This window comes from Telmatherina bonti (assembly GCF_933228915.1).
Source record: "Telmatherina bonti genome assembly, chromosome: 16".
NCBI lineage: Eukaryota > Metazoa > Chordata > Actinopteri > Atheriniformes > Telmatherinidae > Telmatherina > Telmatherina bonti.
This window is the reverse complement of record NC_136614.1, coordinates 25,018,811-25,044,908: the sequence shown is the minus strand read 5'-3', so window position 1 is coordinate 25,044,908 and position 26,098 is coordinate 25,018,811. Positions and strand designations below refer to the sequence as shown.

Here is a 26,098-nt window from a genome sequence, read left to right as displayed (position 1 = left end):
AATGTAATGATCAAATTTATTCATATTTTAGACTGTTGCAACTTCCTGACAACTGTAAAAGATAAAAGATTTACCTCTACGATGTAATCACATTGTTTCAGTCTGGTCGTTTTGATTAAAAAAAATAAATTAAACGAAGGCAACTTTATTTAGTGGCATGATTCCAGTGTGGGGTCCGTCTGTTGACATATTTCTCTAAAGCCACGCCTAATGGCTTGATTCTAGTGTTGTATTGGTAGGCAGCACAGTGCAGAGGACAGCATTGGCTGTTTGGTTTTTTTTTCTTTTTTCTTTTTTTTTTTCTTTCTTTTTCTTCATAAGGGTCCCAAACTACACAGAGATTTGGAATATTGCGTTACAGTCCTGCAGAAAGATGGCGACTGTCATTCATAATCCTTTAAAAACGTGAGTAAATTCATTGTTTTTTTTGTTTGTTTTTTTTATATTAAACCACTACATTGTTAATACTTAGCAGGGAACGGGGATTTGTAAATATATATTTTTCTTTTTCCCTTAATAAATCTAATAAATATAACATGTTTACCGTTCACAGGGGCATGTCTTCAGGTCGCCTACATGCGGGGTCGTGCAATACTATAAATACATAGATACATGGACAGATGCACAACGTGCAGAGAAAACTGCAAGTAGCTCGCGCGCAAAAAAACATCCAATTGTTTTTACCTATAAATATGTTTAAAGACGTTTCAAAGGGAGTTGAATGTGATTCCTTGTCAATGCAAAATGCGTAGAAATTTTAATGCAAGTCATGTTTAAAAGCTCATGCTTGTGGGTGCTTATACTTTTGAGCGACTTTTTATTGTTGTTTATCCTGTCTAATATGCACATATTGCGGACCAAGTTCACATCCATGTAGAATAAACCTGCAACGTTGAGCTTTTGACGATACAATGGGGTGGATAAATAGTTTTATCATATTCCCAAAACTAAATCAATCCAACTTTTAAAACTGCAGAAGCGTTTGCCATCCTGGTGCCTGACAGCTTGTCATGTGGGATGTGCAGAGAATTTGACAGTTTGCCTGAAGTGTGTGGTGCAAGAAGCTTTATTAAATGTGTTAATCATGGCGTGCATTCTCTGGAATGCAGACACTTTATTTCCACTCTTATTTAATGTTACAATGTTAGAAATGTCTAGGTATGTCCAGTTTCTCTTAGTATAATTTCTTTTGAAGCTGTTAATATAACAATTGATTTCTGGAATTTCTTTTTCTTAGGAATTGAGGTCAAAGCGTCTTCATGATGTGCTTGTTTTTGCAGAGCTCTTTGTTTACAAGTACTTACTGTAAACCCAGTAACTTGCATAGAAAAAAAAAATGTTTTAAGCCGCTGTATTTCATCAAAACAGATTAAGACCTAGACAGTATATGCATTTGGTTTTGTGTGTCTGTAGATCAGCAGATTAAGAGCGGCGCTGTATTTTTTCTGGATCCATCTGTTAAGAGAGGTACATGTTAAGAAACAGGGACTGATGCTGGGGCAGAGGGATGCATCGAGGGAGGGAGTCCCATCTGTCCCCTACATGCAGAACACCCCAACCAAATATCTGCAAAAGGGGAACACGATGGACATGTGTCTCCACTTCAAAGGAATTTACCGGTTTATGGAAATAGAGAAAAACAAAACAAAACAATGTAGCTATACTGTATATCGGATGGTTATGTGGGAATGTATGAGCAACCTTTAGAAGTAATCTGATTTACTTTTGCCCGTTTGAAGCTATAAACCCAACGGCTCATATGTGTGCAGGATGTGGCTGGTAAATCATACACACTCAAAGAGGACATGGTAACAATCCAGTCTACTCTCCTCTGAAAGATGAATTATAACCATCAGCACCTGGCAGTAAATATGTCTGGCTTTGTACAGTCAGTCATGTTTATCCATGCATATTTTCTTATTTATTTGCATCCTCTGCTAACAAAGACACTTTTGTGATTGAAATCTGGGAAGCAGCACATGATTGTGACTTAATGAGGAGCTGACATGAGAAGTATTTAAATAAGCAACGCAATTCATATGCAGAGATGTGCTTATTACACGTCCTGCTGCTGTCTTATGATTAGATCAGAATTTATATTGAAAGGGGGAGCTCAGGTGGGAAAGGTTTGCTTCTGTTTGCACAAAGATTGAGGGGATGAGGGCTTTGATATAAAAGAGATCAGGAGGTGGTGGTGGTGGGGGTTGTTCGTGTATTTGGGATTGTGCGTGTTTGTTGCATACATGTGCAGCCGTGCACCCCTCCCCCAGTTTGCAGGAGCAGGAGTGAGTGATGGAAGTGGTGGGGGGTGCCTGTCTGGCTGCATTTAGGCCTAATGCATACATTTATACAGCACCCTTCACACAGAGGCAAATCCTGGCCTTTGTTTACCAAGCTCAGGGAAAGGGAATGTCCGGGAATGGTTTCCAGTCCTGAGGAAGTGAATGGCCAGAAACTTCTTTAATACAAAGCTCCATGCAGTAATTAATCTTTTTTTTTTTTTTTTTTTTTTTTTTCTTCCCTGTTCTGCACATGGAAGTGGCACATTTTTTCTCCTTTCATGCTTATGTGAGAGATTTATGCTTGTGTGTAGGGTATATTTGGTGTGCTTCATATGTATGATGTGGTATTCCTCACTTATAAAACAGTGGATTTTGCTTGGTGGACATATTTGTACGCATTTTATCTGGTGGTCTTTTACTGAAATGCAATGAGTTATTGCTCAGCTTCCAGTCCTTCACCTCACCCACCCCCTTCAGTCCCCCCTTCTTCTCTCCAGCCCCCTTTTACCCCCTTACAACAGCAAGATCATCTGAATCTGGGTTTCCCCTCTGCAACACCCTTTGCTATTCAGCTGCTTGCTTTACTTCTTTGCCGAACCCACCACCACCCCTCCACTTTCGTTCTGCACCTTTCCCTTTTACTCCCTTTGTGTGTCTGTTTTCATATCGGCTAGTGTGTGAGAGTGTGCTTGAGCAGACACACATCCGTGTGTTTGAGAGAAAATAAGTGTGACAGGGTTTGAAAGGGAACACGTGTGCCGCAGGACATGTCGGACCCTTTCCACCACCACCCCCCCCTGCCTTCCCACCTTATTGGCCCCTCCTCCTCTTTTTTTTCAGCCCCCCTCTCTGGCACACTAGCTGTTCCGTCTACAAAGTGCTACAAAGACGACTATTGGTGTCCACAAGCGGTTGCCCTGCCCTCTGCTTCCTCTGAGGCCTCTTATTTATTCATTGGACCTCATTTTACCTTTTTTTTTTTTTTTTTTTTTTTTACTAGTTTGTGGTCAACTTCCTTTTCATTTTTCAACATTATCACAATGAGTAAATGTTGTAGTGAACATATCCACAGGCTTTAGAAAGTTAAGAATGGACTAGACAGTATTTTCTTTCTATGGGGTCAGTGGCCTGAATGCAAATTATTTCACCACAAAAGTCAGTGAAACCATTTTTCCTCAGCTCAACGTAAAATGTAGTTTCACTACCTCGAAAGGTTTATTTATTAAATAATTAAGTATTTGTGCAGCACAACCTTTTGCAAACAGAAGAATGTGCAGCTGGCCGACTGCGCATGTTACTACAAAATAAAAAAAATAAACCATCACAAAACCAATGGCTCCATCAGCACGCAACACACATTAATGATTCATTACATATTCTCGAATGTACAATGATAGGTTTAAATGCATTTTTTTGGTTTTTAATGGATGGAATTCATCACTCCTGTGTAACTAAGTTTCAGACACTGTGAACTTATTGTAAATATCTATCTATCTATCTATCTATCTATCTATCTATCTATCTATCTATCTATCTATCTACCTATCTATACACACACGCACACACACACACACACACACACACACACACACACACACACACACACACACATATATATATATATATATATATATATATATATATATATATATATATATATATGTTTATATATATATATATATATATATACGGGCTGCATTTAATATTTGTTGTGGTGTCCATATAATTTGGCACTTAAAATAACACCCAAATTATAAAAAAAACAATGTAACAAATATAAAAAAAAGAATCCCAGGAAAGTTGTGTTTTAACTTCCCAGAAACACATGAGTGTTAAGAAGTTAATACAAATGTTGGATTACTTCTTTTACACCCCGATAATTCTGTTCAGCCAAGAGGAAAAGTAGAGTTCATTGAGTAATACACTCAAACTGATCGTGACAGATGAATGTAAGATTGATGGAGAGGAATGACAGTTGACATCCAAACACTGCGGTTGATTAATGGAGCTTTGGTTCCCTGCGGCCAATGCACTAGTGTGCATTCAAATATTTGTTTTTACTAGTAAGTTCTGCTCAAGAGCTTCAACACAAATCAAATGAACCACTTAACTGTAATGCAGTGTCTTTGATTACCAATACAGAAAAAAATCAAGTCAGTAATGCAGGAAAGGTCCCCTCTTCTCTCCATTAACTTGTACCTAAAATCTCTAATCCATAAAACATTGGCTTGAGCTGATGAAATGGTGCTCTGTCCATCGTAGACTCTGCTTGGCAATGATAAAGTTGAGCGTCACATACAAAGCTCCTCTGTGCAAGTGCACGTTGGCACACAGACACAAAAACACACAACTGCAGATTCCATCAGTATCCAGGAAGCTGTCCTCCATGAGGAATGTCCCCCTGACATGTAAAAGTCCACTTACATAAGGTCCATCACAATCATCAACCATGCATTTGACTAATGGGCACAAACAGGAGCATGGTACAATCTCCAAATCAAGTTTGAGGGGGTTGGGAAGATGCCTCAGGACATACAACACACATACACACGCAAAAGCTACGGTTACATGATGTTTTTTAATTCGGAATTAAATAATTTGGAATTAACGTCTTCTCCTAGAAGTTTAGATGGAAAGAATAATTCGTCTTTAGAGCGGCGGGTTGGGAAGGGTTCTGATTGGACAGGGGGTGCACATGATGTATGACGTATACTGGAAATAAACAAAGTTTGCTCCTTTCTTCTCGTCTTTCCAGTTGTAACTTGTAAAAACTACATAATAAGTAGCAGTTTCGCCACTATTTTCATTATAATTTTGAAGTACCAGCTCAACATGGGCATACTACTTCACTATGTGCAGCAACTGAGAAGGAGAAGAAAGACAGACCACCGAACAAAGGAGGCAAAACAACACGAGTCATCGGGACAGGACAAGGTAATGAGCATGCTCAGAATGACCGGAATTTACTTAGAGTGTAATTAAGGTTTACATGACAGAGGAATTAAATACTTTGGAATTAAAATGCGAATAAATCAGCCACTTACATCGAAATTAAGTTTACTTCCGAATAGAAATTTGCATTAGGAATTACGTGTTTACATTGTCATTTTTCATCAGTTTAAAGCGGAATTAACTTGTATTTGGAATTAAACAGGAATTAAAACTCCCATATAAATGTAGCAATAGTCTTACCGACATGCACATACCCTGTCTCTTTACGCACACAATGAAAATACCACACAGACAAATACACATCAGCTCACTTATGTAAGAGTTTGCAAAGCTGCCTAGGGAGGTTGTACAGATGCTTTGTTGTTGAAAATGGGACAGAAACGTACAGCCAGTGTGCCATGAAAAAAACGGGACTAGAGAGATGGGGAAAACGCCTGCAAGGCCACACACACGCACACACACTTCAGTTTCGGCAACAAATAGTGACAGCAGAGATAACATTGTACCTCTGGGAATGTGAGTTATGTGACAGGAAGTCTCTTCTGGAGATGTGGCTTTGACTGGATCACAGTGACTGCTGGTCTCGTACTGTATAAACATGTGTTTCCAAAAGCATCAACTGCATTCCTCGTTTCTGGAAGTCTCTTGGACAAAAACGTCATCTAACAGCCACACGTGTTTAAGTCCAGCCATTGCAGATACACGGAAATACTGAAAGCCTCTTGGGCTTTTTTTTTTTTTTTTTCTTGTCAGCTTTTACACGCTATTGTAGTAAATCATGTTTAGATAAACTTGAAATTATATTTTTCACCGGGGCTGATTTCTTTACTTTTTTGTTTTATTTAGATTTTGTGTTGAAAAGTAGTCTATAATCTATATCCGCAGTTAGACATTTTAAGGCTTCTTATTCCCCAAACAAGAGACAGACTACAACTTTCTCCACTTTATGTTGCCTACAAATGCCATCAGCTTTATTACTAGGAGTGGGAAAATCAGATTGGAAAATCAGACTGAAAAATCGAATATTGGGATTTTCTTGCTTCACAATTTTAAAATTGATCTTTTTTTTTGTTAAAAAATAAATGTATTTTCAAATCAATAAAAAAATTTTTATGAATTATTTGTCATTTGTATTGTCTTTATTGATCTTTTCACTTGTCATCTTTGGCATTTTGGCAGCAGAATGATGGTCTAGCTAATGCGTTGTTTTTTCTTAATTGAAATCAAGAAAAATGACGAGCAAAAAAAAGTTTTATACATTTTTTTTGTTTTTAATCTACAAAAATCAGCAATATCAAAGAATTACGAGAATTGCAATTAAAATCAAATTAGCACCCAAAAAAATCGGAATCGAATCGAATCAGAACAAAAAGCATATTGCCATAGCCCTAGTTATTATTGTTATTTATTATTCCAGTTATGAAGGTGCAGTCATGTAAAGGCAAAGTATGTTACATTACTGAGAAACAGTGTGCATGACACATCCCAAAGTGCTGCGTTGTTTAGCTTAGTTGAGTTTTAACCTCATATTTAGAAGCTGCAGCTTCTCTAAGCAGCCAGCCCAAAACCTGGCCTGACACCTGTTGTTACATTCCTCTCCCTCTCTGTTTCACCTGCCTTTATGTCAGCTAATTGTCTAATAAATCCCCAGAGCCTAAAAGTGACTTTATGAGTGTTGGCCATAGTAGTGAAGATAAGCAGTTTTGTAACGGTGTGCATTGTGATGGAAGACAAAGAAAAGATGTTTGTCCACCACAAAACACTTCAAGAGAATGCATGAGATGCCTGAACAGATGAGGAAAATCACCATGATGAGTCCAAAGTCCATCACCTATTAGTATCTGTTAATGATGAAAGAATCAAAATATATATTTAGGTATGCTACCCACCCTATTTTCCCTGTTTTCCCCTCTGTCTCTTCCTGTTGCCCCCCAACAACCAAGAGGCCAAACTATGTGTCATTCAAAAGACAATACTGCTTTGGATTGGTATATGGGAACCCTTAAAGGGTTGTTCTGTCTAGTGGTTATAATTTGAGAGGTTTGTGGTACACTCTGGATAGGAGGATGGTTCATCGCACAGGGCCAGAGACAAACAGCAGCTAACACTAGACTTTAAATGAACCCATTTATCAAACATACGAGCCAGAAGACCCAGAGGGAACACACATATGCACAGAGTCAACATGCACACTCCACACAGAAAGGCCTTGGCCATTCTGTATCAAAGTAAGTTTTTCCTTTGAGTTTATCTTTTAGTGTTATGAATTCAGATAGTAGAGAACTGAAACAGACATTGTCTTAACAAGGAAAGATCATTGTCTGAAGTGTTCACATTTCCATAAAGTCCTTAAGTGGATTTTCACAAATCCACTGGATTTGGTGGAGACGTGAATCTGTACATTTTCTGCCAGACTTACAAAGTGACATTGAAAGACGGTGGTCTCAGTTCACTTGCAAGTGTGAAAGCAAATTGACCATCCAGTGAACCAAGGAGAGAAGGTGACATGCTGGTTAGCTCACTGCCCCTCCTGCTACTTACACTGCATCAGCTTGGTTTTGCTCAATTGTTTCCTTGCCAATCACAACCCAGGAACATCTAGGATTATACCAGTATACAAAAAAAGAAACGGGGGCAGACTCGGAGAAGACTGAGAGTGTAGTGACACATAGCAGGAACATAACAGTTAGAGAGAGAGACACGGTGCTGGATTTAAATACAAATATGTCTGGAAAACATGAAAAAAATTATAATAAAAAAAAAAGTTGACCAACTGCAAACCGTTCCTAATTATTAAATTAAGCCAAAAGAGCTCTCAGCAATACCAAAGGATTCACAATGCCACTGTTTGGTTCAATTTGAATGAATTATTAAACTTAAACCATATGAAAGCATGAGATTTGTCCCATGGATTATGCCAGTGTGAAAGCGCACTAAGTGGAATTTTACTATGTATAAAACAATATAATATGACAGTATAAAACTGTGACTCTCAGCAATGAAGCAGAGACACGGAAATCTGTTGGAGTCATCTCAGTTTAATAACTAGTGACAAAACAAAAACTGCTGAATGGAAATTTTAACTAAGTGAGCGACGGGCCCTGTAATGGTAAAAATAAATAAATGAATCTTTAAAAGGTATAGCTGGATTAAAAATAAGGGTAAACACTTGATAGGAAGCACAAGGACATCATTGGGACTACCTGGAGAAATCCAGCAACTTTATCTGCAGTGAATGAATGCAAAGCCTTACTGTATAGAGCCCAGTGTGGAGATGATCTGGAGAGTCCACCATGGCATGCTCACCTTTTCTTATAAGATTATAAACTTTTCTGGAAACTTAAATGATCACATAAACCCTTCTTAAGGCAGAAAATGTACAGTAAAAAAAATAGAGAAAGAAATAAAAGTTGTCCACCGATATTAAGTGTGATTGTGATGCACATCTGCAGTTATTTATAACACATGGCTGAAAATGAGTTGATTTTAAAAACTAAAAATAAGAAGAAAATCTGAGCAAAATTCACTCAATTATGGATTCAGGTAAAAAAAAAAAAAAGATTCTTATAATTTCCATGTCAATCTTCTGTGGGTTTATTGTACATTCTTACTGCATAGTTGCTATTAATCCACTATGAATAACAGGTTGTGTGGAGGAAGAGACATGTTTTCGTATATTGCATGTATGTAGCATCACATATGGATGCTGCACTTGGTTCAGTATGAGACATATGATATAAAATTGTTTATTCTCCTCATTCTTACTATTGAGCCCACATTGATCAACTATCCAAAAATGGAAAAGAAGTTCCCCACCAATCTCTGATCTTTGTCCAGATGCGTCTGTAGCCAGAGTTAAAAGCAAATTCACATTTTACCAATGTAAAGAAGATGTTATGCTGAGGCTCTTTGTCTGTTTTCTATAAATCCACTGTTTCCATCCCCCATTTTTATTCATTTAAACATTTTCCTGGATCACCCTTTTTTTTTTCCTTTAGCCACCTCTTTCTCTACATTCTCACACTAGAGCTCTTTGTGAGATTCACCATGACCCGAGTCATGGTCTTTAGTCCTGCTTGGCATTTTTTACATATCTTAGTAGAGTTTCCAAAGACTGCCCATTGCAGCTCAGCCTGTCTGCGAAAGAGTGGTGATGATCAGGTAGATAAACATGCAAGCAGACATTTTCTCTTTTGGATATGCTGTGACTCTTCAGCCGTACCAGAGGACTAGTAGAGAAATTCCTCCATAAAAGACACAAACAACTATTACTCAGTGCTTTTGCTTTTATGTCTTGACTTTGGCAAAGTGACTATTTTGTTTTGATCTTTATGTGAATGTCTATAGTCTGAGACTTTGGAGCTTCTTATTGGCTCAAATCCTGATTTATACTTATCTTGTTGGTCGATAGTGTGTGTGTGTGTGTGCGTGTGCAAAGCCCATTTGTTGTGTGGGCTTCGATCTGGCACCCTTACTCATCTATCACTTTGACAAGATGAAGCATTTTCTCTGTTCTTATGGTTTATAATAATTTCCTATACATGCCTTCTTGTTAACTCAGCTCCTATTGATGTTTAAGCTGAGTTGCCTTCAAACTGCATTTGATAAATGCAACGAAGGCAGAATTAGAAAAAAAGTGCTCACTTCTGCCTGATTTACCAGGTTTACTAAATCATACCAGCACATGATATAGCAGACCAAAACTGTTGATTGCATTTGGATGATAGGATTTTTACAGGAGATGTGAGTCATTGCATAAAAAACAGAAATAAAAACAGTCAGAAGTGGGACTGTAATGTTGTGGGGAAATTTATTTCCATAAAAAAATACTTTTATTTACTGCAGATGTTGACTGACTGGGGAAATTGTTCTAGTAGCAAATGAAAGCTAACCTGATACATTATACTTAAGTGTTCTCTTCCTTCCCTCTCTGTCTCTGCGGCTCTTTACAAGTAATTTTCTCTGACCGTCTGAGACCTTGTTTGTCTGTTTATCTGCATCCAGGCTTGGTGACCAGTTCTATAAGGAGGCCATTGAGCACTGCCGCAGCTACAATGCCCGCCTTTGTGCTGAGCGTAGCGTCCGTATGCCCTTCCTGGACTCTCAAACTGGCGTGGCACAGAACAACTGCTACATCTGGATGGAAAAGCGGCACCGACGGCCAGGTGAGAAACACTCCCGGGGCAGACATAACTGCTTTTCTTTATGACATACTTCTAGATTCTGGGAAATTGGCTCTTTTAATCATATCAATCATTGCCACTGTCTCATTTAGTGTGAAATATGAATAGCTCCATCAGTCTTTTGCAGCAGTGGGATTCAGCCAGAAGCATATTTCATGTTACTGTTCTTCACAGCTTTTTTAAAAAAAATTTTAAGATGTACCTTCAACATTGACAGACACATATTAGCCATATATATGTCAGACTGTTCAAAGCACATAGGCAAATTTCTTACAACAGACTGTCAAATTGCTACAACAATTCATGATAGTATTTTAGGAGCTGTGCAGTTGTGTAAAACATCCTGGCACTAATGTAATCAGCTGTAAATGTAGCTTTTCTGCAGGTTTAAAGTTATTAATATCCGACTGCTTGCGCTTAAATTAATGTGCATCATTGTTATTGTGTCAAGAAAAACACTTCACCTGGCAACACTACCTAGGCTCCCATCTCCCTCTGTCTTCCTCCATATCCCACCATACCCCTCCATCTCTGCTTTATGAAAATAAGGAACACCTGAAAAGGGGCCTGAGAATCCTAGTAAGCATTAAACATCCTGTTGTTGGGGTTCACATGGCTGATTTACTGCAAAAAACAATGTATTCTGCCAGGGTGAGGCCGCGGTGCAAGGAAGTTTGGAAGTGGTTAGTTATTTCTGTGAACATCAGACCACTTTATTGTCAGTGTGAACACATTAGTTTAGACCCATGCTCAAAGCAATATGCAGTTGTTACAAGGGCTGATCTAGTAAGTTTGCTGTCACAATTTGTTGGGGAAAAGCAGTCGAATGTTCATTCAGTCATGTTGCTTACATGCTCAGTTGTTACAATAAAGAAGAAATCGCACATTTGGAAGCTTACATGTATTCAACAACCTTACTGATGTGTAAAATATTGAAAAAGGGGAAAAACTTAAATAGAAGAAGAAATAATGTTTAAGAACAACATAACATGACTATTACTTTGTTTAAGAACAAAATTATAGTTATTGTATTGAATTAAAAAGTGAATAAAATCTTTTAGATTTTCCTGTTATCCTGTGTTTCCTGTGTTATTTTTAAATGCAGTTTTGCACATTTTTAAGTATAAATAAACTAGAAAAGCACCCAGAGCACACAGCTCAGTTCCAATTTAAAAAATTCTTTAAAAATTCCTGTGTCCACAACGCCTTCCAGATCACTCCCAAAACCTAACCTGGAATAACCTCAGCAAGAACTCAGTTACTCAAGCCCCTAGAGCAGTGTTTGTCAACCTTTCCTGAGTCAAGGCACACTTTTTCTCACTGAACAATCACAAGGCACACCACAAACCAAAATGTTGTTTTTTTTAAAAGTCCATATTATTAATATAAAGTCCATCTTGTCAAAGCCTCTTGAATAGAAATCAGATAAATTCAAGAAGATGGAATTTCATTATCTTTAACTGGAGCCTGTTTGGATGAACACAGAGCTGCTTTTTAGACCAACTAGGTGAAATTGGAAATTTCTCAGGACACACCTGATAATCTCTCATGGCACACTATTGTGCCATGGCACCGTGGCTGAGAAACACTGCCCTAGAGTATGAATGAAAACCATTTAAAATCTTGAGTTTTCTCTTGAATGTGGAAATGCGATGAAACTTGACAACATATTCTTAAGAACTGGACACAGTATCTGAAAGTGGCCCCTGCAGGGTTGACCTTGTCAGGTTTTATCAGGCCTGGTCTGATCAGATTTATATTCACCCAAGTCAGGGGTGGGGAACCGTGGTCCTCGAAGGGCAGAATCCTGCAGGTTTTCAATGTATCCATAGTCCAACACTGGATAAAGTCAAATGAATCCAGCAGCTTATCAAGATCTGCACATTGATTTATTTATTTGAATCTGGTGTGTTGAAACAGGGAGACATCAAAAACTGTCAGGATGAGGGCCAAGGTTCCCCATCCCTGACTTAAGTTTGATAATTTGTGTTTATGTGAATAAAGGTTATTTGAATTGAGACATAGTGACATAAGACTGAAACAGATGCTTTTCAGGACTGGAAAATAAGAAAGCCAGTCGGCTCCTTAACTCCATACTTCCAGTCGCCTAGCTTCTAGCGGTACGCCATGTCTTGTTGGTTTTAGGGGTGCAAAAAAGTATGGAAATACAGAGTTTGCAGTTTTGTAGAAGTTGTATTTTTTCAGCCTAAAACAGGCAGTCCCTGGAGGATGTTGTTGCCATGAGAATGCCAGGATATCAGCATAAACACCAGGAAGTCAGTCTGAGATACACTCTGTTAATAAGAGTAATTAGAAGAAATAATTAGAAGTTTCATATCATAGATATGTTTAACCTATAACTACAGCAGGTGAAGTGTTTCTTTGCTCCTCCACCCATAAGCTAAGCTAGCAAGCTGAAACTTACCGTTTACTGTAGAGACACGAAAAACTTCCAGCAAGAAAAGTAAACAAGCATATTTCTAAAAATATTGAACTAATGTATGCATGTGGTAAATATGATTATGATAAATATGATTAGATAAATCAAACCATCACATATTCTGAGTTACCGCTCACTGATTTATCCTGCAGCGAGCAGTCAGGACACATTATGCACATGTGGTTCGTTGGTACAGCCGAAGGGAACAATCTGCTTCTTACTGAGAGCTGGACACAAATAGCCTGCGCTCCATCATGTATGCAAAGCCCTTCAGGCCACACCCTATACTTTGTGGCAGACCTAACTCACATTATATGCATTTATTCTGGATTTCTTGTTCCCCCTCCTTCTCTAGATTTTGTTCTCTGCTCAGTGCAGGCATAGAAAGCCATTTCCTTCATCTCTGTCGTCTGCCAAGCTAATGGTGGATAGTGATTAAAGGCAGGGAGACCACAATGATCATTAGAATAATGTAAAGTATGTTTTACCAGCTTTCTTTAGCTTTGTGTTTGTTTTTTCTTCTTTTTTGGAATCCAGTTGACGTGCAAACAAGACATTAGAATAACACCAAAATGAAAATAAATCTACATCTTAAACATATCTTCATACACCTACCACAAGAGCAGGATTTCTCTAAAGATATGGACCATTAGCTTGAGCACTGTTGAAATCAGGACAAATGTTGCACAAGCTGGGCATCTGTTTGGATGTATGTGTGTGTGTGTGTGTGTGTGTGTGTGTGTGTGTGTTTGTGTGCAGAGGGGACTCAATATGAGGTTTGTTTAAATGCTGAACTTGCCAGTGGTTATTAAAATTCTTCCCATGTGCCTAAATGTGTTCATGTACATCTGAACACACGTTTATACATGTGTGTGTGTTTTCAACAGGCCAAGCAGCAGGACAGATGTATACCTACCCTGCTCGTTTTTGGAGGAAGAAGAGGCGACTCCACCCTCCACTGGATCCCCAGCTCCGCCTGTGTGAGCTTCGACTCGGTAAGACAAACATCATACACATACATACAGCCAAGTAACACATTCACACAGATTCACAGAGAACGTTTGCATCCTTTTACTGTTGCAGACTGCTTTCACATGAATACAAATGCATGTTTTGGTTTTGCTCTTGGTGGTGGCGTGTAGCTGCACAGATCTGGTTACATTAATGCTATCTGACCATCTGGCTCTGGTTAGTCCCTCTCTCTCACCAGGTCTCCAGGTTCATTCTGTCTCTCGAATCAATGCCCCCTCTCACTGTTTTGTGGCTGTAGACACACACGCACATACATACACACACACACACACACCCCACACATGACTCTTGCTCTCCACTTCAGCACAGAAGTGCACCCTAACTGGGCCTCTATAATCATTTGTCCATGAGGCATTATAGTGTAAGTGAGTCTTATGAAGTGGCAGTGTGTACCTTATTATGTGAGTGTGCATCCACACATACATACAGTTTGTGTGTTACGGGGGATTTTAGCAATGGAATGCCCCAGGAACCTGATAAGGGGGAGAAATGAAGGCAAGTCTTTGTTTCTGCTTTTCTGCTCCATTGTTTCCCCCTTGCTGTCTTCCAGACGCAATATAATACTCCAGAACTTTCCGCAAAGAACGATTTCTCGTTAAGCAGAGGAAACAGAGTCCTTCTCAAGAAAGAAAGAGAGAAAATGTGAAGAACTGCAACTAAGCAGACTGGAAAGAAAAATAGTGAAAAGTCTAGCGATGGCAGGTAAAACTGTAAAGGTTATGGAACAGAAGTAGAGGAGAAAAATTAGGAAGTTTTGTTTTTCAGACAGCCAACCGTGCAAGCTGTCCTAAATATCTGCAATAACTTGGCAGGAATTTGAATCCTCTTCTTTTGCAAATACTTATGTTTATTCAATGCTTCTTGAACAAAGAGGATTCTGTATGGGTGTGTGTGTGTATAGAGAAAATCTCTCACAGGGTTACTTCCAGACAGCTGGATAATTCCTTGTGTTTTTTCTTTGACTAAAAACATTGTTTCATATAATAATTTAAAAAAAAAAAAAAAAAAACCTCTTCATGGAATATCTCGCCGTAACATTGTTCGTTTTCAATATGTCTGCAGCATAACTGGATTTAAAGGAGTTTATTCTTTCTACGGCTGAATCACAAGAAGATGGAATAAAAATGTGATATTGTATTGCAGACACAGATATATATCAAATTTATTTCACACCAACCTACTTTAATTAGTTAATATCCATTCAGTTCTGCATTTCAGGTTTTGTTGTAATCTTTATAAAGATTACAACAAAACAAATTTGGGGCAGAAAGGTTTTTACTGCTGTGCAAAGTGGTCAAAGCTAAAATTCTGACATTTGGGATATATAGGAATGATATTTCAGGTGTTATTTTGTCCCATTTTTCCAGAAATCCCAACATAATGTGTTAAGCAGCTTGGGGTTGTTATTGCATTTTTCCTGCCAGGATACTCTATATTGTCTGATGGAGAATCGGGGCTGCAGACAGGCAGGTTTAGTTCCCGTACTCTTGTCTTCCTCACCCATCCTTTGTAATTTGTGCAGGATGTGGTTTTGTGCACTCTTGTTAAAAAATGCTTGGACATCCATGGAAAAAGAAGTCATCTTGGAGACAGCATACTGTATGCTTTTCCAAAGTCTCAATGAACGTGTCTGTATTAATACTGGCATCATAAAAATGTGACTTAGCTTTGCCAAAGGCACCAATACAACGTCACCTCATCTCAGAGCCTCACTTTTGGAATGTGATTACATTCTGGATGGTCCTGTTTGGCTTTACATTGAAACATACTGGGTCACAAAAAGAAAAAGAAAGATTGGTTTGACCACATTACATACGGTCCATACTCTGAGGTCAACATAACATACGGACATGGTCATTCTAAGTCCACAGGCTAAGTCTAAGTAGCGTTTGTGAATATAGCTCTGTATCAAAGTGCTTCATTTTTGCCCATAAGCCCTATATTGCATCCGTCCAAAGTTTTTCTTATTTTTAGTTCCATTATAATAACAAGACTTAATCAGAAGGAAATTGTATGTAACAGACAAGGCTGGGAACCATTGTTGAAAGGTTGAAGTCACAGTCACCTCTGTTTGGTTGATAAATCAGTGCATGCGCTGCAGAAAGAGTCCTACACAGCCCTGAAAATGAGCAGTTTGTTGTTGTATTCACAATGCAAGTTAAAGCTCTATACATCAAATAAGATCCTGAAGCGCCATCTTTTTTGAGCATGAGCTTAGCCTGAGCGCGATGGAAAATTGTACTGTCAAGAATAAACATTTCAAACTCTTTTTGGGAAATTATGAATGCAGGATTGATTAGGCTAAAGAGGAAAGTAACCATCCAAGCCGTGGTCAGTATACAGGTCGAAAGCCAGCATCTGTAATGGTATAGGGTTGCAGGTGGACGCACAGCAGCTATCTAATGCATGACAAATACAAGTTTTTGCAACATTTTCTGCAGTTTTTGGATCTGTTTTGTTCTGTTAAGCTGCAGAAGAAAATATGTTTTTTTTAATGTACATAAATTTTATTCAGTAGGTGATAAATGGTGATAAATTCTTCCTTCAGGCTTCTAAAGTCTTGTCATCTTCTGTCTAAAGCACTATCTCATTAATTTCTGCTTCTGTCAACAGTTCCAGTGTTTATGCTTCATGTTAACAAGCTAAGATAATCCGATTAACAGTTATATTTTCAGTTTTCTTAAGCTTCCTAACAAACCAAAGGGGCCATGATTTGATTGCAGTAGATGAGTGAATTGAACATTACAGAGTATGTGATATTAATGAAGAGCCTGTTTTAGGTCATATGATTCCGAATTGTTTGATTAGTTGAATCCCATGTTTGTGAACACAACCTCAGGTATGAAGGAGAAGAGAAGGTGATAAAGGCTGGCAGGTGAGATGTGACAAAATGCAAGAGAAAACCCAAAGGTGAGGTTTGGTATACATGGAAAGTTGCCACAGGAGAACAGACATAAAAGGCAGTTCCTTTACAAATTCACACATACAGAACGACAAAGAAATGCAAGGAGGGGGGAGTTTGAGGTGCAGCAGCTTTGTTTTTAATAAGTGTCTTGCAGCCTCAATAGCCAGGCTCACTCCCTGCCTTTCTTACCTCATCCCTACTTTCATTTTGTTTTCATCCTGGTTTTAGTTCAAAGGGAAGGTCAGAGAGTCAATACGCCTGCAAGTATATCTACGGAAATGAACAAGGGAAAGAGGGATAGATAATGCAAAGACTGGAAAGGACACAAATAAAGCATAGCCATGTTCCACTGACTGTTCACCTCTCCCATCTTTGGTTTTACTATGTCAAATCTTGCAGCCTGTTTTTAGATTGTTTCATTCAACCTATTCCAGTTAAAGAAAGCTTAGTTGTAGAGTCTCCACACTTCCATTCCACCTAAAATTCTGCAAAAAATAAATATCGCAATAAAAACTGCTAATAGAAACACCTACATTTCGAAAAAAAAGTCTCAAATGTCGCCATAAAGTTTTTACACTCTCATGACGTGATTTTTCAGATGTTTCGACATTGAAATATTTTGCAAAAGTGTAGTTGGCAACACTTTTTCTTGCTCTGATGTGTCCCCGGACATGATGTGGAGGGTTATGACCAGTTCATTACTGTTAAAGATGGAACCAACAACAGCAAATTTCAGAGTTTTAGAAAAGAAAATGGGGGGAAAAAATCTTCGAAAAGCCTTTGCAAATTCTCTGCAGCAAATAGAAAACCCCTAAATAAGTGGCTACCTAACATAAGCCGCAATTTTTGTAAAATCTTGCAAGAGGAATAAAATTTTAGGAGACTTGAGGTTTATGCACTAAACACTGTTCAATGAAAATACCTGCAAATTGTAATTAATGCTTGTCGAAACTTACAAATATCGCTTTTATTTTGCACAAAAACGTGATGGAAATGCAGCTACTGATGCTCCCAACCTAACTGTGCACAACAGCATTAAACATGAATGCTGGTTCTGTCCAGTATTCTGATCAACATGTAAAGATTATATTGCTGCTACACAACACATATAAATCATGTTTTTCACATCCACACAATATTGTATTGCTTCTGACTTACTCTTATTCTTATGATTTTGCTCCTTTGATCTAACAAAATCCTTTGCAGGACCAATAAAGTATTCGACTGTACTTCTAGAGGAGCTTTACTGCACAGGTAGTCTTGCAAATGAAATTCAGCAGGTGTCCAAAGGCTTTGCTTTGAACCTTTCTCTTGACTTAAAGCCTTTTTCTCCTAGAAGCAGTGCAGAAATTACATGTTGTAAAGAAAAAAACATGATTTAAAACACATTTGGTTTGCAATAATTAAGGCTAATATTTTTTTTTTTCTTCTGCTCTACCTTTACAGAAACAGAGCTAGCCCCTAAGCGAGAGGGGCCACCAGGGGAGGCCACTGCCTTAGAGGCCCTCCTGAGGGGGGACAGCCTGCTGGAGAAAAAAAATAGCCTCAGTAAGGAAGAGGAGACATTGCTGGAAATCCAGGTTTGTTTGTTTTTATTTTTTATGTTTTGATTATAGCTTTAAAATAAGTGATTTACCATGACAGGTCTTTCCATACCTGTCCATACCTTGTGTTGGTCTGATTCAAACCCCACGTGTGTTTGCACTCCTTAGAGAGTACTGGAAGCAGACGAAAATGGCGACAGTTTCCATGATGATGAAGATTTTGAACTAGATACTCCGAAGAGGAAGAACAGGACCAGAGGCAAAGTAAGTCTCTTACAAAACAAAAAAGCAAAGGTTATGTGTGTTTGTCAAAAAACAGAGGAAAAAAAGGACACAAAATCCAGGTCATATTTACCACCTTTGTTCAATATGTTTTGCTGATTTACTGCAGTTTAATTAGTGCAGGAACGTGTTTTTTATTGTAGGATCACATCAATGACAAAACGTTTTCTTGTGTTTTGTTCCAGAGCAGAGGGTCAACTCGCAGAAGGTCAGAAACTGTTAATGTTGATGACCAGGACAAACCCTACGTCTGTGACAGTAAGGAAAAAAACCAACTTGTTTGTGTTTGTGCATCATGTGCCATTGTGTAGTGAATTTTCTGCTTTAAGGATCAGTTTACGTAAAGTCAAGATCATGTTTCCTTAAAGTGAAGAATCTCAATGCACCCTATTCAACAAGAAACAAACTATCTAGAAGACTGTGGAGAAGATCTACTTTTCTGTCATCTTTCATTGATAATCCTTATGTGGTCATAAAAGCAGTTTTCTGCAGCATGAAGAAACAGTTTGCTGTGAATTCAGACTTGACCAGCATGCCACTCTCGTACTTGGACAGAATCCCCCAGGAATGGGTTGTCACGGGGACTGTGAATAGAGACGCTGACTGAATCTCAAACAAATTAATCTCATCCTCATTTTATGTCTCGTTCTGTCTTTCCGTTATTGTTTGCTTTTGTGTCTTCTCTGTTCCAGATAGATACAAACAAAAGCATAACTCAAAAAAGGCTGAAGAAGGTATCTGAACTTGTTGCCATCTTTTCTTTCTGGGTGCTTCCTGAGCTGTAAATAATGCTCAGCTTTTTCTTCTAACTGGTATCTGTAGTGCAAATGGCTGATTGAATGCTTTAAATACTTTATGCTTGTCCTTTCTGGAGTTTGCCAGCGTTGCATGATACTAACGCTCCGCCATGCGCCTCTATGATCGCTTGTCTAAATAACAGCTTAGCTGCAGCTGTGCTGAGAGATGCATGATCCTTAGCTTGCTTTTTAGCTGGTGTGTTTTTATAAATGAAGTTCTTGTAGAAATGTTTACACTGGGTGCATTTATTAACTCCTTTATTTTCTCATGAAAATTGCAAGTATGGGAACTTTTTTTTTTTTTAAACAGTCAAAATACAAATTATATGCACATTTTATAGATACGTTACATGTGGAACAGCCACAGCAGGATCGAGCTCACTGTGAAGATTTCTACATGATTCCAACAAAAAGTCTGGAATAAATCATAATGTGCATGAAAATTAGAGTCAGAGCTAAGCGGTGGCCGGTGTAGGCCACAACCTATTTAATCCTGGTCCTGCAGGTTGTGCAGTTATAGTCCCTGACAGAGCTGTACATGTATTTATTGAACTATGAACTGATTTATCGGTTGAACTTTATACAGACTTTCATGCCGTGCATCCAGAAAAGAAAAAGGAAAAGGAAAACTAAATGAATTAAATGAATAACTTCTTCAAGGCTGAATATTCAAATTGAAATATAAATTCTTATCAATAAGTATTTTTATTTTTTACACCTAGTATTTTATGAATCACTGAGTAAACGTTTATTAAAAACTTGATTTAATAACTAGAGCCTTTGTGCAGTTAAAAATCAATTAAGAAAAGTGTTCTTATAAACCCAAGGATCCTCAGTTTGGTTTACAGATCACTGCATCAGATGTTTCTCTTTAAAAGTCAGTTTTCTGTTTTTTGTCTGTTGCTAACCTTTTATCTTGTGTTTGATTCATTTAACCTATCATATATTTTACTCAGCATTCAACGAGTAGCAGATAAAGATAGCTTTTCCTCACTCTACATTTCTGAGCGACCTGTGATGTTTATCCACAGTCTGTGGAAAGCGCTACAAGAACCGGCCTGGCCTGAGCTACCATTACACCCACACTCACCTGGCGGAGGAAGAAGGTGAAGAGGAAAAGGAAACAGACATGGCCCCATCTTCCCCACAGAGTTTAGACAACCACAAAAGTAAGACACTGTGATAGTGTAATTTCACAGATTTTGCCATGACATATCCACAAGCTTCTGCTCAGAAACTCCTCTAACAAATACTGTTACATTCTGTAACAATGTAGATGGTATCAGTCATTTAAATGTATCCTTCTAGTCACATATTCCTGTTCATGCTGATAGCTCAGAAAGGATCAGACGGCACTGTTATCCCCAATGACTACTGTGACTTCTGCCTGGGGGATCAAGACTCCAACAGGAAAACTGGGCAGGCAGAGGAGTTGGTGTCCTGCTCCGACTGTGGACGTTCTGGTGAGTCTCCAACTTGGATTGTTAACATGAATGTTTTTCATGTTAGGTTTTTTTTTTTGTTTTTTTTTTTATTATTATGGGAGGATCCGTTGCTCTAGCAACTCTAACTGTACAGAAAGCCAGCTTAGTTGAAACTATGCTGGCCTAGATGGTAACACCATCACTGAAGACAAGCTTAGCACAAGGCTAATTTTGCACAGAACCTAATACGAGTGGAAAATATTTAACTGGATTCTGTATAAAGTTTAAAAAAATGTTTACAACTCACTTTACTAAACAGCTGGATTGTCAATACAATTATAAATGTTAATAAAAGTATAGTGCAAGGACTTGCAAAGAAGAAACCCTTTACTTTGACAGCAAAAAATATTTTCATTCAAGGTGCGCCAACAGTTCATTTAAAAAAAAAAAAAAAAAGATTAGTAGATTAAATTAAAGATTAATATTAAACAGTCTAATTCGGGCTGTAATGAAGAACCAATAAAACACTTATCAAATGAAACACTGTGGAATTATTAAATATCTGGCAACAAGAGCCTTTGTGGCTTAGCATCCTGCCTTACTGCATCTATGAGTGATGCTAAATCATATATACTGTATATAAAGGTACGGATATAGATATATGCAGATACTTTCATATACGGTCTATGTGCTAAACCAAGCACTGAGCTAATAAGCTAAGCTAATGAGCGAAGCTAATGGCTAAGTTAGCTAATAAGCTAAGCTTAGCTCTCACTTGTCATGGAAAGTGAATCATTCCTCCCAAAATTACTAGCAACAAGTTTAGAAATAATTAGGATGAAAACAAATTTGTTGTCTGAGTCATACTTCTCTTTTTTCTAAAACACATTTCATATTTATTTATCTTTACTTCCTTTAATCCATGGTCTTGTTTGTGTACTGTATATTCTTGCTTTCTGATAGTGTTTATACTTTGTTTGTGGACTTAAATAGAGTTTTTCTTAAATTCACAAATGTATAGGAGTTTAAGATTCTGCATTAAATGTTTTAATTAGCCAATATGAGATAATTATAATGAAATTTTCTTGAAGATTATATTTCCGAAGGCAAATTTTGACAAGATTATTTTGAAAAAATGCAAAATTGCATATTTGTATAATAAAAAATATGCGTGTCAGTAACATAAAACTAATTACATATAGAAGATGTCAAGACAATTAAACATTCAAGCTAGTTTGATGTATTTACAGTGGGACATCAATGAGCCTTTCTGAAACTCAACCAACCACTGGAGAGATGCAATTTTACATTAGAGTCTGCTGCTTGTTTCCATCCTGCATGCTTCTCCATGTCTGCCTCCATCAGTAAGGATTTCTGCCTTTACAGAACACGCCATCACTGTTTCGTTACTTGATTTTTTTGCATCATTATGCCACATTTGGCTGCACTTTTCTTTTTGTTTTTCTTTCTCCTCTTGTTTTCCATTCTGGTTAAGCCACATCTGCTGGACATTTCAGCAAACTATTTCTTAAAACATCCTCAATGAGAGAGCAAAACTATTCCCCTCAGAAAATGAGTTTGTTAGAACAGCTACAAAAAAGTATGGCCTTGTCTGTTTTGCTTTGACACTGATGTTTTCATGGTAGCTGGAAGAGGAGGAATGAAGCGGGATGGAGGGAAACTGGGTGCTCTCCAAGAATTGTTTGGCAACACGTCAGACAGCGAGGGGTCCACATTTCATGGCTTTGAAGATGCAGAGGTGGAAGATGTTCTGCTTTCAGACTCTGACACATAGCTGACAGCTGATAACCGGACATCGGGAGTATTTTGGACTTTGTGGCAATAAAAAACTTCAACAACCTCTGCAGCACTGAAAGACTTAAAAGTCAAGCCCTTGGATTTCTTTTGGATGAAGCCGAGAACATATCTGACAGATCAGCTGATTGAAGTCTTGAAAGATATTTATGGTTTTTTTTCTTTTAAGGATCCTCTGCAACTTCTTGAAGGAATTGTCTATCATGGATAAATGAACGTTTTTTTCTTACTGTGCTCAGGTGCTTGTGCCAGATAATCAGTGATAGACAAGACACACTGGAAAATCCACAGTCACTCGGGATTATAAACGTTAATGCTTATGTTAACCACAGAATTAGGAATCTATGTGGAAAGAAGCACTTTACAGGGAATGTGCTACACATGGATATTTAAACTACTCAAATAGCTAAAGAAGACAGGGAAACAAGACGAAAAGAGGTAAGAGCCATCGCCTTTTCATCGCTCCAGCCTTCATCCATCGACACCAAGAAAGAATTCTCATTCTGCTACCTGTTGTTTAGTGGTTTCTATTTTATACATCACATTTTCTTGATTTTGTTTTTTCCTCCACCCACCAGTATCTGATTGGGATTGGGATAAATGTTCACGTCTGCTCTGCCAGTCCATATAGATAACCTCTTGACTGATTATGGCTCATTTTTATGGCTCATTGATATCCCATTGATTGAAACATATTGCTCTAACGCAGAAAACCAGCAAAACACAACAGTAAAAATAAACCTCTCCATTTTGACTTCATCAGTCCTTAGTTATTAAAACAGTGGACAAGTTATATGAAGAACATAATACTGGTATTATGTCATAGTTCTTCATGAATACCTGTTTATGTGCGACACCAGGCGTGCTTTAAGTTCATGCATCCTCCATGGCAGCAACAGTTTCTGAAAGCGTTACCATACCCTCCCCCAGGACAAACCCACTAAGGACAAAGCGTTATCTTGGCCTCGAATGTTAAATATAATCAAATATCCACAGGAGGAGGAAGCCTAATCCATAAATTTCCCATCCTGCAATGCACAACACTTAGAAGATCAGCGGGCTGTGTAGCCATTCTTCGCCCTAAAAGGTCCCTTGGTCATGTTCCAACCTGAACAAGCTGCTTTTGGTTGTTTTTCATTGTCATTGCTAATCAGTTTGTGTCAAATGTGTTTGTTCTTCTATGGCAAATTTACAAGAAATATGTCTTTGTTGTGGCTTTTGTGTGTACACAGCTGCTTGTGTTACAAGCATATGTATCATGTTTTTTGGTTGTGGACATTGTCATTGGATTTAAACTTGTGTGAATCACAGACTGTTAGTTTTTAAGAGTGCAGGGACTTGGCAGCCTAGTAAACTGAGTAAAACTCTTTGTAAATAGATGTCATGTACGATATTTCTTTTAACTTAGGAAGTCTAAACTCAGAGTGGACCACTTTGTAGTTGCTGGTTGTAACTAGTTATCAAAAACAGCAGATTTAACTTTCAGAACAAGAAAGCCATGTTTATTTTAAAGTCAGGGTTGGTAAAGGTCTTTATGTTATGCATTTGGCTTTGGGGCATGTACTGGTTCATGTTTTTTCACTGTCAGCTGAGAAATTCCTACTTCTAAGTTCAAATGAAATGCACATTTTTTTAACTGCAAGCAACTAAAACCACTTTTGGTGATGTTTTAATAATGCAAAGGCATCGCTTAAGACTACAGTTCACTCTAAAACACCCCACTCTTTCATCCCTTTTCTCTTTTTATCCTTATCTTGCTTCTTACCTCACCGCCTTCCGCAGGTCACCCTACATGCCTACAGTTCACTGAAAACATGATGCAGGCAGTGAGGACATACCAATGGCAATGCATCGAGTGCAAGTCTTGCAGCCTCTGTGGCACCTCAGAGAATGATGTATGTATCATAGAGACTTGCATGTCCTCTGTAGCTCCAGACTTGACTTGATTTTCTTTTTCATAAACTTACGCCGTTCTGTCTAACTTACACTGTTTCATATCTATCTATCTATAAATACATATATATATATATATATATATATATATATATATATATATATATATATATATATATATATATATATATATATATATATATATATATATACATATACATGTATATATATATATATATATATATATATATATATATATATATATATATATATATATGTATGTATATATACATATATATATATATTTATGTATGTATATATATATATACATATGTATATACATACATATGTATGTGTATATATATATATATATATATATATATATATATATATATATATATATATATATATATGTACTACTCACAAAACGTTGGGGAAATTTAACTTTTGAGTAAAATTTACAGAAAATATATAGAAGATTGAATGTAGGACAGTTAAGTTGAATCACAAAATGTTAATTTCATAATTTTAAACAATTTATTGACACTAAATAATAATTGTGCGATGGATGTACCACAACATATGTCGATGTGTCAATAACGTGTCCAATATTAAGTATAATCTTGGACCAATTATGTCAAAATGTTATTCAAAAAAATGAATATCCCTTACTTTTTGTGAGTAGTGCATGCATATTCGAGACATATTGGGAATTAATTCTTGTTGTAAGCTGACATGCTAAATCATATTCATTGTTTTTTTCTGTATGAGTTATGGTATTGATTGTGTGCATTCAATGCAGGACCAGCTGCTGTTCTGTGATGACTGTGACCGAGGATATCACATGTACTGCCTGAAACCTCCAATGACCCAGCCTCCTGAAGGTGAGAAACCCTGTCACAGGTTGCATTAAACACACTGGGACTTCATACTAAATATGTCATGGACTGTATTTTGGAGATAGGCTGCAAGCAAAGTCTGTATATGGAAAAGAGGGAAAGGACACTGGTTTCAGACTGTCCCTGCCTCTCTGTCTGCAGGAAGCTGGAGCTGTCACTTATGTCTGGACCTGTTAAAAGACAAGGCCTCAGCCTATGGAGAAGCATGATGGCTCCCGCTGGAATCACATGTACACAAGATATGTGTTTTTATATATACGTTACCTTTTGGACATGCAAACACATTTGGAAAAACTTTCAGATAAAATCAAAACATTTATAGATGCAGACACACACCAACACACACTTTCCAGTGCATTAGCAGGCTCAGGGCAGTTTCCTGTGTGAGGAACAGAGATCCTCTACCTCTCGTAAAGCCAAGCAACACTCAACAGATGCAAATGCCATCAGCATGCAATCTCCCACCACAAGTCGACTTATAGCAGATCTGCCGTTCAGTCATTTGTCTACCTCACCACTCAGCGGACGGCAAGAAGCCAAAGGAAGATTGATAACGGTCAATACTGTGTAGGAAATGTGTGTGAAATATAGGCTTATTTTAAACCACACATCTTCAAATCTCTGGATGTTTTCCATGCTCATTTAAATTT

The 26,098-nt window shown here is 37.8% G+C and overlaps 1 protein-coding gene across 1 annotated transcript; it reads left to right on the top strand.

Moving 5' to 3' along the window:
- The first annotated feature begins 341 nt into the window (after positions 1-341).
- Positions 342-25,715, top strand: dpf3 (double PHD fingers 3). Its single transcript, XM_079255059.1, has 12 exons — positions 342-405; positions 10,239-10,399; positions 13,745-13,852; positions 18,241-18,374; positions 18,507-18,602; positions 18,806-18,878; positions 19,313-19,354; positions 20,449-20,586; positions 20,752-20,880; positions 24,439-24,551; positions 25,352-25,433; positions 25,590-25,715. Exons 1-12 carry the CDS (start codon positions 374-376, stop codon positions 25,655-25,657), a joined length of 1,176 nt encoding a protein of 391 aa, XP_079111185.1. The 5' UTR covers positions 342-373; the 3' UTR covers positions 25,658-25,715.
- The last annotated feature ends 383 nt before the right edge of the window (positions 25,716-26,098 follow it).

Bases quoted from the DNA above. Each gene is read 5' to 3' on its own strand.
- dpf3 (XM_079255059.1), top strand. From the start codon at position 374: ATGGCGACTGTCATTCATAATCCTTTAAAAAC. The intron at 19,355-20,448 runs GTATCTGAACTT...GTTTATCCACAG, and splicing joins CTCAAAAAAGGCTGAAGAAG to TCTGTGGAAAGCGCTACAAG. The intron at 20,587-20,751 runs GTAAGACACTGT...TCATGCTGATAG, and splicing joins GAGTTTAGACAACCACAAAA to CTCAGAAAGGATCAGACGGC.